Raw genomic sequence first — 12,911 nt, forward strand, 5'->3', positions numbered from 1 at the left:
ACATTTCTAAATCAACTGGATGTCTGTTTAAATTTAATTTAGTAACCATCACAGAATGTCAGCAGCCCAAGAAGTCTCTGTTCCCCCTCACCAAGACCGCCTCAGGGACATGTTCAGCTTGGAAGAGCCAAGATTCAAGGATGGGGGTTTGTGTAAAGAGTATGGACAGCCAAATCGGCAGAACAAACACGAGGCGGCAAACAAATATGCATTCCTAGAAACACACACATACACCTCTGCCCGTAAGTAGCTCTCCAGGACAAATGCACTGTACAAAGAGATGTCCTGGAACACCACCAGATCAATGTTTTGTTTTTACAGTTCCTAATAGCAGGTTTGTTGTGGTGTCACAACTATGTGAGTCTGAGAAGATCTTCGCATTAACCATGTGTGTTGGGGAGAATATGACGAAAATGCAAGGAAAAAAAATCAGGTGTCCTGTTTGGAAAAGAAAGCCTCCTCCATACCATTTTTAGGATAAATTTAAGCCCTGCTCTTTGCTTTTTGTAAGGCTATATTCAGTCCTTATAAAGTGTCAGCCTAGCTGTGATGGTTGCAAGCATGAAATAAAAATCCCATCTCATTACCAGCAAGCTAACCCACGTAGATTAAGTTCTGCTGCCAAAATATTTTGATACATGCATGTATGTTTGCCAGTATACCTTGCTCACTCTGCAGTTCCAGATTTAGACTGTCATGCGGGAAGCTTTTTTTTTTTTTTTTTCTCCCAGAATAATTTGTGTCCCTGTACAGGCACAGCTTTGCATAAAAATCCTCTCCAGCAAAAACCTTTGTGGTGCAGACACATCCTCCACCTACCAGCTGAGGCCCTGCACAACCACTGCTGGGGCATCTGCTCACTTGACCCAACACCACAAACCGGATATTTGTTGTTCATGTGTTGTGGCTCCTGGTAATTCCTGGGGAGATACTAATGGCTAACCCTCTTGGGAAGCCAAGGAAAAGCACTGGAGCAGAGAGGGTCAAAGGCTGAATTTCAAAGGGGAAATCCCATCAGAAAGCAGATGAAACTGGGGTTTTCCTGTGCTGGGACTCTGCAGCAGGCTCAGCTCCCGTGCCAACCCCTGCCACTTGTGCTGGACACGCTCTGCATGGACATAGCCACCTTTGGCCACCACATGCAAAGAGCTCTGAGCGCCTGAGGAAGGACACCATGAGCTACTGCAGAACATAGTGGTCGTTTCAGAATGAATTCAAGACAAATATCATGAAGATTTGCATGGACCAAGGCAAGATAATTTAAGGCCAAGTTCCTAACTCAGGACTAGTGGGACGCCATTTTAGTTCTCCACTGGCCCACTACCTGTAAGCCCTGGGAAGAGGCTCAGCATCACTGTGCCCCTTCCTTATACATAAAATGAGGGTGACCGAACTTTCACCATGGTACGGTGTGGGGAAAACTGCATTTGAGGTTCTGGTAGATGCCCAGAACCAGTGATAATGACAGGGCGTACGGTATCTTGGCTGGCATCGTTATGTATAAATAACATGTTGATGATGTCAGTTTTGGCCGCAGACAGGCTTCCTTAATTTCTGTAGGGATAAGTTTGTGTTCTTCCAAAGCTAATAGTGTTAGTGTAAGTGATGTCCTCACACAAGGGATCATATTCAGGGGAGTAAGAGCTTCCTGAGCCATGGCTCATTTGGGGCCAAGCTGTTTAATGATTAAACCAGCCAGGTTAAACAGTTTTCATATTTCGAGAATCTCCATAGTTTACCAGAACTCTGACAACGGCATGAATACAGGAAAAAGAGCTAAAACAGGCAATTTTTGGCTGTTCTTGTCTTTGTATCACAAAATCTCCTGCTCCATTAGGTTGGTCTCTGAAAGAGAAACTCAGCCTATGGCTTGCTCCTGCTAATGTCCTCAGACATCGATAGGAATGACTTTAAAATTGTGCAGGCCTTCATTCTGCACATTTGAATTAATTCAGTATAACACAATCATCTGTAATACTTGCAAAAATTATAGGATATGCAGACACTGAAATGTTAAAACTGCTTATATGAGAGCAGTGATATGCCATATTCTTAAAAAGTATCAGAAAGTATGATCCACTGTGATTACAAATAACTTCATACCATATTACTTTAAAAGATTATTAAAAGTATTTAAATAAAGGCTATGATGTACTCTTCTTGTGTTAAAAAGGAAAACAGGAAATTAATATGTAAAATGTTGTTATTTTAACTCATTTACAATGTCATTGCTGAAGTAATAAAAAAGCATTGCTTTGTGCTTACAATATTAATCTGATCTTTAATTATAGCTGAGCAATGTTTTCACACTTTTTTTTAATGTAATGAACATAGAATGATTTTTTTTTTCTTTGTCAGTTCTGAGCAGGTCTAGTTAATTATCTAATTTTTTAAAATAAATTACCCTACTCATATAAAGTTTTACAATTACAGAATTTATATATTAACACTAGCAGCTCTTTAGGAGTATTCAAAGCTCAGTTTTATTGGCTAATCCATCCTGTATCCATTTAATTTATTGTACAGTTATTTATTTATTTATTTTGTTATTGTACAACTGAAATGCAGGATGTGTGCAAAAGAAATGTGGAATTTGCTTTTTAACAGTTTCTTGAAATGCACTGTTTCTACGAACCCTGCTACAAACCACATAGCTCAGTAGAAGGCTCATCAGCAATGAAAGTAAAAATAAAACATGAATCTTACATAATTAGTGTGAATTTCTTGAGAAAAATTAGTTTACTCATATGTACTGTACTTAAAATGACCCAAAGGCTTGCATATCCAGGTGCCATTAGAACTATTTAGAAGGGTGTAGCATTCTGTGTGAGGTGAGTTTCATTCAAATTTAATACGCTATTACTGAAGCATTCAAATTTTCATCAGGGAGAAAATAAGCAAGGAGATGTCACAGTCAATATTTGACAACATTTCTTTGGATGTTCACCTTCTCAGCTGTCAATTTTTTTTCAGTCTTGTAAGACTCGTAATTTTTGAGAACATGGTAACTTGTGTAATCTGAGCAGGAGGTACTTTTAAGTTTTTAAACATTTAGTTGATGCCAGCAGCAACAGAGGTCTCTGGGACACGTAGATAAGAGATGTCCAGAGAGATTGCTCAACATCGAATGTATTCAGGCACACAGAGAAGGGAAATGTTAAATGTTAACAGGAAAGCATTGATTGCTTTGAAGGGTTGGTCCTATCAGTGTCAAGCTGGAAATTGGGGTTGCCACCTGTATATATAGGAACAGAGAGGATCTTGCCCTGTCAGAGCTGCTGATGGGAGAAGGTCAACGAGCAGCTCAAGAAAGCCAGCGCCATGAAGCTGCTTCTGTTGCTCCTGCTCTGTGTTTCCTCCATTAAATCCCAGAGTTTTACTGATTACGACGATGAGGTTGTAATATTGATTGGAATTAATAATAATAAGAGTGAAAATAATTAATTTTATTTAATTGCATGCATGACTTACTTGGCTTGTATGACTTAGCTAAGTTAGAAAATTATACAGTGCATGTTCTTTTTCTGCTCAGAGAAATAATCTTTCAGTTATTTCTTCATGTGTATTTAACAGTGCAACAGTTATTTTCTAGTTTTGGATATACTTTCTTCCTATTTCCTTTCTTTCTCTGTAGGGAATGGAGAATGGTAAGATTAGTTATTTAGCTAAATTTATTTAAGGATATTTATGTAGCAATTTTGACATTTGATGTTACAGACAATTCATTTGTGATGTGCAAAGCCATAGAAACGTGTAATTAATCATGTCCTGTCTGAAAGACAGGAACAATTTTACTATGGATGCAGTAGACATTGGGAAAAAAAAATCAGCCACCACATCATTAACTGTCAGATTTATATTTGAAATGGAGAGGTGGTAGTTGCTAAACCAAAAGGTAAGCAATGAAGATCAATCTAAAATAATTTAACCTGCATTTAGTTTTCTATAAGTAAAATATTTTATTAGGAAATTTTATTTATAGTTTCAGTATGATTTTTATATTTTCGAAATCCCTGCAAAAATGAAATAGGTCAGAAGTAGGTTCAGGTGACCAGAAATTAATTTATTTTCTGTTATACAACATAAATGTTTATGTCTGTACATTGATTATTGATGAGATTACCACACTAAATCATTTTCAGCAGTTTTGTCATTTGCTTGCTGCCTACGTTTGGAACTACTTGAAACTTCTGCTCATGGGTCCTTACAAATGTTTGTCAGTTAAGTCTGAATGGGATTGGAGATGGTCAAAGATTTTGATCCAGTTCTTCAAACAACTAACGATTCAATAGGTTTCATTTCAACAAATAATTTAGTTTCCTTGCTTGACCTACTAGTCTTTCAGGATAAACTTTAGGATGGAAGTTTCTCAAAGAAATGAAATTGTTAAGATGGTGTTTCTGTTTGCCGATAGAAGCGAAGCCGCACAGGGGTAGTGTTCTCCTTAGGAGACGATGTGTAAGCCTTTGCTGCTGGCAAAACACAGCTTGGGATGCAGGGGCCTGTTGTTGTTCCTGCTTCTGGGAGGGAGGAGGAACATGGGCATCCAAAGAAGTTCTAAAAACCTGGCATGAGGGCTATGACTGAACAATCTTCGTGATTATGCCACTGGGACACTGAATATTCACATGATGGTGAATATTCTTCCTACCCCTCTTATTTCTAACATTTTTGTTTTTAATCCCACCACTTCAAGTTTCATGATTCTCGGTGGCTCTGAGCTATATCAACTTTATTCCTTAGCCAGAATGAAATACGGAAACATTGTTTTGCTTTGGTTTAAAGGCTTTTTAGTTTATCTGTCCCTAGGTGGAGAGAGCGTGCTGCTTTTACAAGGAAAAGCACTGTGATAATTTTTACATAACGTCGGTATTGTATTTCAGCTGTTGCTGTTTTTATTCCAATCCACGATTTTCCTTGCTGTTTGAAACGGAGTGCTGAATGGATACTGTCATCCTGTGCATAGCATTTTGCAATAGCAATCCCAGACTCTGAGAGCTTCCTCTCCCCTGGCTTTGCAGGACGAAAGCCCTCAACCTGGGGCTCGAGGCCACCGACCCCTAGACAAAAGGCGAGAAACAGCTCCCACGCTCAGACCCGTGGCACCTCCCATCTCCGGAATCGGGTACCAGCCCCGGCCACCAAAGCGCGATAAGCAGGGCAGCAAGAAGGAACGTATCGTCTACCCCGATGCTGGTGGCTGCAAGCATCCTCACGAGGAGCTGGTAGGTGTCTCCTCGTATGAATGGAAATGGAGGATGGCGCGGTTGTTAGCAGCCTGTCCTTTTCATCTAGTGTGCTGAACTAGAGTTTTCTTTGCCAAATACAGAATGGTCATTCATTTAAAGCAGCACAACTTAACATGTTTTTGTTTGGGTTTGGTTGAGCTTTATTCAGAAGAGCAGCGATATAGAGTCCATGGGAGTCAAAAAGCCAGACAGCCTACAGTGAGTAAGGGGAGAAAAGGTTCAAACCATAAATGAGGAAAGGAAGCGTCTGTGGGTTACCCTGCACTTTCCCTATTGCCTTGCATAGGTGACTATTAAGAATGACAGAAAAAAGTTCTGCAAAAGAGCTGGCTTGGGCTTCAGGTAACCTCAAGGAGCTCCAAGAACAAAAACAAACAAAAAAAGCACCAAAACCTCACGTCTTAAAATTTGTTTCAAACCGTAATTATAGTCTACATTCAGTCACTGCTCCAGCTCTTACGGAAGAGCATGGGAGCATGCTGATACGTAGCATACTCCTCACTGCCTGGCAGTAATATATCACAGAGTCTCTGCTGTGGTCTCTGCCAGAGACTGTGAGCTGTGATGGCATCTTAAGTGTCTGAGAGCAAGTTTCACTATGGAGGTTTCCAACAAATGAGGCCTACTGAAGCTTAATGAATACACGATGGTTAGGGTCTCCCTGCTGTCTGGGTATTCTGTTTCTCACAGGACTTCCGAATTTCCCACCTCTTTTAAAACAGTTATTGTTGACGGTGCAGTGCTCGGCTTCTTGACATGGCCATTTTTAAATGAAATATACATGGCCAGTTCAAGATGTATATAACAGAGGTGTAGAGAACATGGTTGATTTTCTGAGGATAGTGAAAGAGGAAGGGGTAGATATAGACATGCATGGACACCAGCTAGTTCCTGACAGATTTTAGTTATAGATCAGGTGGCTTAACACCGTGAACATTTAAAAGTGCAGAAAAGTGAAAAGCAGATAGTGGACCCAAAAGTGTGAAGAAAGGCCTTTTCCAAAGAGCTTCAACAGGACTCCTATAGGGGTACTCAGGGCACCTTCCTTCCCTTCACACTGCAGCTTCTTCATAGTAGTTAAATGTCTTAAGCCTGTACCTTGATGCCTAAATATATGGTCACATATTACTAACTATTCAATGTTTTCAAAGCTATGGTCATTCACTGACTAGTTTAGAAACTTCTATTTTTTACTTGATTTTTATGCACAGCCCTTGTTGTTGTTTTTTTTTTTTAAGGGAGTACTCTGTCCAACTGGATGTGAACTGCAAACTGCACTGGTAAAACAGGAAAAAACTGTGACATCAGTTATTCGTGATCTAAAAGACAAAGTGACCAAATTTTCTGATACTTCTACAACTTTCTATCAATATGTGAATATGATAGATGATAAACTGGTAAAGACACAAAAACAAAGAAAAGGTATGCTATTGTTATGAATCATTAATGTAAATAATGTTACAGTTCTATTGACACTGCTACTATTACTTGCTAACAGGACTTTTAAAAAAAAAAAGTTAAAAATGCAGTAGAATATCTAGCAAAGTAGGGTTCCACCACTGTGCCACCTTAAATCTTTAATATATATATATATGTTTGAGAGAGTCAAAGGAATGGATCTCATACTGAAGCAAGATTCTTATTAGGCCTTTAACTGTAAGGGTTGCCCCCTCTCTTACCTGCTTTCACAATTCTATGATTCTATGATCCATCCGACTCCCTTATGCCCAGCTCCTGGCTTGGCACCATGGCTCTCTGGAAAGAAGCTAGTTACAGTTCTTTGGCAGAATATAGCAACACTGATAAATCTATGAGCTTGTAAAGAAATAATGGTGCACATGTAATAATTTTCCAAGAATCTCTTCATAGTTTTTGCACAGTGTGCAAAGGTAAGCAAAAGACACGTATATCCTTCCTCCCCACTGAGAAAACAAGTGGCTTCTCAGATTGTGCTTACAGATTGCTCTTGGCTTTTTCATAACATTGAAAATTAATCTGCTTCTCATCTAATTGTTTTTCTAGACAATGATATTTTACTTTCTGAGTATAACACAGAAGTGGAATTGCATTATAATTATATAAAGGATAATCTGGACAATAACATCCCATCAAGCCTCAGGGTCCTTCGTGCAGTCATGGACTCTTTATACAAAAAGATCCAGAAACTGGAAAATGCCATTGCAACCCAAACAGACTACTGCCGTTCCCCATGCGTTGCTTCCTGTAATATTCCAGTGGTTACAGGCAAAGGTACTCATTTAACTATAATAACATCTCTTTCTTCCCACATTTATATCACTGTGCATATTGATAAACACATCATTCAATTGGTGGTGGTGTGAGTTGGTTGCTCTGAAACCTATGACACTGATTAGGATAGCAGAAAAGACAGATAGTTATCCAATATGAAAAAATCTTTTGACTGACCTGTACTGGTCAGACCAAAGATTGTCTTACCTAATATCTAGTCATCATCATTGGCCAGTAGCATTTTGAAGAAGTAAAGTAAATCATGTTCACCTTCAGTGAGGTGAAGGTGATACATTTGTGACTCTCGTAGTTGTACTCTACTTTTTCAATCAAGAAAGGTTCTTTTTTTTACAAGCTTGTCCAATTCAAAAAGTCATTAAAATATAGTCTTCAGTTGTTCAGGCTGAACTTTTAGAAACGCTTATCTAGAAAAGTAAAACAATCCAAGTATGCTGTTCTTTCTTCTTTGCTTCTTTCATACAATGTAGCATGGAAATCAAAATCAAAGTACATAAATACATCTTTAAAATTGTTCCCTTGCAATCAGCAAACCAAGGAGTTCAGAGCTCTTTCAGTAATGGAGTCTCTGGTTTATTCTTGCAGAATGTGAGGATATTTTCAGAAAGGGAGGTGAAACATCTGAAATGTACCTCATCCAACCAGATCCTTTCGTCAGACCGTACAGAGTATACTGTGACATGGAAACAGATAATGGAGGTTAGTGTGAAATATCAATGTTGTTAAAATATTAATTAATAAGAATTCCACAAAAAAAAAAGTAAAAAAAAAAAAAGTAGTAGTAACTTGCAATTTAAACAATCAAATACAGAACTGCAATTTTTGTAGTTTCTTGAGAATTAAGTCTGACTAATTCAAGAAAGTCTTGCTGGTCATCTTCAGATACACTGCAGGACATTTTATAATGAAACTGGAAATAAATTAATGGGAAGGGACTGGTGAATACTTACTATGGCTAAAATGGACAATGTGTGGGTAGAAGTGGAGGGTCTGGCTCATTTCCTGCCCTGCTACTACATGCTAGCCAAAAAAACTGGGTCACTCTTTCACCTTCTGTTTTTTCCACATTTCCTCATGAAGCAAGGCACTCCTTCAGAGTGAGTAAAAATGGCAAGGCTGAACTCATAAACAGTGAAAACTCAGACTTGCTGCAAGGAAGTCACGTGCTTCACCTTGAGATGATGATAGAAGGGCTGTATCTTAACATTTCATGCTCCTTTCATAAGAGCAAATTAATCTAAATATTGTTGCTCCTGCAGGCTGGACTTTGATTCAGAACCGCCAGGACGGCAGTGTTAATTTTGGAAGAGTATGGGATGAATATAAAAGGGGATTTGGAAATGTTGCAAAGAGTGGAGGGAAGAACTACTGTGATACACCAGGTAAAACACTGAGCATGAAACATGAAGAGTTCTTACTGAAACTGTTTTCTTATATTTCTTGAAGCACTATGACTTTTTAAAACTAACCAATCTGCTTTGGCAGACGTGGGCAAATCATAAAGTTACCTTGAAGTATATTGTGAAATTAATTTCACAGAGCTCTCGTTTGTTGCTTCTCAGGTGAATATTGGCTTGGAAATGACAAAATCAGCCAACTTACCAAGATAGGGCCCACTAAAGTTTTAATTGAAATGGAAGATTGGAATGGTGATAAAGTATCAGCTCGCTATGGAGGTTTCACCATACATAATGAAGGAAACAAGTACCAGCTTTCAGTTAGTAACTATGGAGGCAATGCAGGCAATGCTCTGATGGAAGGAGCTTCACAGTTGCATGGAGAAAACAGGACAATGACAATTCACAATGGCATGTTCTTCAGTACTTACGACAGAGACAATGATGGATGGTATGTAACCACATTAGACAGTTAAAAGAAATTAATTATCGACCATATGTCTCTCCTTAAAAGAAATATAGAATATTTCTCTACTTTGCTGTTAGTTTGCACAGCATTTCATAGTAACTTAAAATAAGTTTCTCACTGCAAGTTACTGGCCAAGTGTTCACACTGTCCCATTGGTGTAGCCAATGACAGAACTGACATAGCTAAAGGACAGGTAAAACTATATTATGTTAGTACTGCTCCACAGCCACGTAAGGAGCAAGCATACTGAATTAGGTTGATTACATGAATGATGTTACCAGAGGAAAAAATGGCAAATCTGGATACAATATTCTCAATATCAGAGCCTGATGGTGGCAGTGCTTGTCCTAAGCACTGTCTTGCTTGAATAGGAATATTGGTACTCTCCCGTGTAACACAGTAATGGGTCTTGAGGGAATAGATTATTAAAAAAAAAATGTTCTGCCTACTCAGAAGACTGGAGCTCATTTGTAAAGGATGTAATTTAGCACTGTATCTCTAAAACATATGATATATCTCTATTTTCAGACCTGATTACATACTAATGAGTAAAGGAATTGTTTAGATTTGGGAAGACACAATTGTCATTATTTCTAATAGCCCTAAATTGTGTCGATATTACAATTATCATTATGAACTGCAAGTAATTGTAGTTATCATTTGGTAAACTAAAATGACATTCCAAATGAGTTGCAGCTAAAATTTTACCTATTTCTTGTAGCAACTTAACGTTCCAAGTGCACTGTATAGCACACACTTGTGATGGTCAATCTTTTACAGCAGGTTCAGAGAGGATTTTAAATATTTGTTGTAGTTTGCAAATTTCAGTACAGGGACACGTGTATGTACTCTCATTTATTTGCTTGTTCATCTGTCTTAACTGTTCCTTTTACTTCATCAGGTTAACCACAGATCCAAGAAAACAGTGCTCCAAAGAAGATGGTGGTGGATGGTGGTACAATCGTTGCCACGCAGCCAACCCCAATGGCAGATACTACTGGGGAGGGTCCTACAGCTGGGACATGGCAAAACACGGTACAGACGATGGTATTGTATGGATGAACTGGAAAGGGTCATGGTATTCAATGAAGAAGATTAGCATGAAAATCAAGCCATACTTCCCAGATTAACTGCTATAAAAGTGTAAAGAATCAGGGATTTTCTTTTCATATTTGTACCTGGTTATGTTTTTCAGCGTGGTATTCAGGCTTGTCTTTACATATGAGAACCAAATGCATATGTAGGACCATATAGTGACCTAAAATGAAAAACAATGGCAACTGAAAAAATCAAAATCTGAACTTTGAAAATAAGCCATAAGTATATTTTGTTCCATTTTTCATTTCTTCACAATACAGCAGTACTGGTTTAAAAGAAGTCTGATAAAATATGTATATGTACACTTGTTTTCACTCTTTTACAAAGAAGTTCCATATCAAATTTGAAGAGGAAAAGGATTATTGTAAAATGTTTTCTAAAACATTAAATAAAGCGTTAAAACTGAAGTTTTCTCCACAATTTCTAAGTCTTTAAGTGTTATCGGGGGAGAAGCAAACACATTCCACCAAAGAAAGCACTGTTTTTTTCTTTTGTATCATAAAGATGTGGTAACTACCTGTGTAACAAGTTGAGAAGGAATAAAGTAAAAAAAGTAAATTTAAAAAACATGTAGGTTAAGTCACTTAGTTCACATCCTATTTCCTGGATTAAATATGCCCTTTTATGGAAACTGGGTTGCATACCATACCTCATCACAGCTTTTCCAGCATCCCACAATCTTTATAGTATATCCTATATAGTATTAGGGGAGCTGGCTGGTAAGTCTTTCACGCAATCACTTATTGCAGGACAAGAGCAGTTAGTAACTCCAATCATAGGTTAGTTCTGGTTTGAAGGAAACACTAGAGAGCATCTTGCTCAAGTCAGGGCCAACTTCAAAGTTAGATCAGGTTCCTGAGGGCTTTGCCCTGTCAAGTTTTGAGTATCTTGAAGAAGATATTACAGCCTTGATGGGCAGCCAGCTCTGCTTCACTGTCTGTGATGTTTTTTCCCCTATACCTGCTCAGGTTTTCCTGTGCAGCCATTAGTGCCTGTCACGTCACATACCATGAGCGTGCACCTGCGAGAAGAGTCCAACGCAACCTTCTCTGTCACCCCCATGAGATGATATTGAAGACAGCAACAAGTAGAGATATATCTCCCTGCTTTGAGCCTCCTATTCTCCAGCCTGCACCAACTCAGCTGTGTTCCCCTTCTCATATACCATGTGCTCCAGCCTGCTAACTACTGGTCTTTTTCCAGTTTGTCATTGCTATTCTTGTACTGGGGCACCCAAAACTGAGTATGATGACCCTTGCAGACTGCAGGCAGAACAGCGGAGAGGCTTTCAGGCTCTGGGCTAAATACAGTATTCAGGTCCTACCTACCTTTGTATTGTCATCCTCTCAAATCACCCAGCCCCTGTCTGTTACAGTCTTCCCTTATCTTTACCACTTAACGGGGTAATTGGGACTTTGGGGCTTGTTACTACAGCTGCTTTGGAGGGAACTGCCCCGTGCCACTCCCATTGCCAGATCAATACCTTGCTTGCCCAGAAGCCTAGGAAAGTGCCCGTGACCTGGAAGTGCTGAAGGAAGTTCAGGCAAGACACAAAACTAATTGTAGCAAAGAGAGATGGGGTGCTGTACCATAAGAGAGCAAGATAGTGAGGTTGACTTACTGTCTGTATACTGGCATTTTTATTATGAACATTTTCCTTTTTGGACAGAAATGTGGCCAGGCTCAACAACGCGAGTTGCCTGTGAACTCTGCCTGTGAGTTGCATGGGTGTACCTCGACCCGGTGAGCTAACTGAGCAGGGGACACACCATGGGCAGTGATGAGAAGCACATTTTGCCATTTGCGAAAAGGTTTTATTAAAACCAGCTAAGCCCTTTAAACAAAACATCTCCTTGTATAAATCCTACCCATGTGTACATTACCTGTGAATAATAAAGGTAGTTAAAGCAAACACAACACAAATTGTCTTCTTTTTTAGAGGCATCTAAATGCAATACAGATATGTATCAATGTTATTCTGACAGTTATCTGTTTGTTCCCTGTTCCCAAATGCATCCGTTTATTCCATCTGTGATGTGGACTAAACTCTCTGTATAGATCAAGACCTTTTGTCAGCGAGGCCATCCTTCTCACCTTCAACATTTCTTTAGCTGATTATGATGGCAGTCTAAAATTCTCATTTACAGTTCTCATGTTTATTTAATCTCTGGAGTCCAGGAGGACAAGGAGGAGATGTCATGGCAGCATCACACTGCATGACTGCAGATATTCAGCGTCCCCTCAGACAGGCTTCCAGTGAGGCTAGGGAACTAAAACACGCGGCATAAAGCAGAAGTAACTTTTCCAAAAGCATAGAAACTTCTCCACACATCTGGCTATAAAGATGTCTCTGCTCTTCAGCAAAATTTCAAAAAATGTTATGCAGTGGTTGTGCTTGAGAAGCCCTGAAAAAAGGCTAAAAGTGAGCCT

The 12,911-nt window shown here is 39.0% G+C and overlaps 1 protein-coding gene across 1 annotated transcript; it reads left to right on the forward strand.

The window, feature by feature from the left end:
- Positions 1-3,255: 3,255 nt before the first annotated feature.
- FGB (fibrinogen beta chain) lies at positions 3,256-11,024 on the forward strand. Its single transcript, XM_013175323.3, has 8 exons — positions 3,256-3,396; positions 5,022-5,225; positions 6,488-6,671; positions 7,272-7,499; positions 8,103-8,216; positions 8,777-8,899; positions 9,080-9,365; positions 10,285-11,024. Exons 1-8 carry the CDS (start codon positions 3,322-3,324, stop codon positions 10,511-10,513), a joined length of 1,443 nt encoding a protein of 480 aa, XP_013030777.1. The 5' UTR covers positions 3,256-3,321; the 3' UTR covers positions 10,514-11,024.
- The last annotated feature ends 1,887 nt before the right edge of the window (positions 11,025-12,911 follow it).

Source organism: Anser cygnoides, chromosome 4 (assembly GCF_040182565.1).
Source record: "Anser cygnoides isolate HZ-2024a breed goose chromosome 4, Taihu_goose_T2T_genome, whole genome shotgun sequence".
NCBI lineage: Eukaryota > Metazoa > Chordata > Aves > Anseriformes > Anatidae > Anser > Anser cygnoides.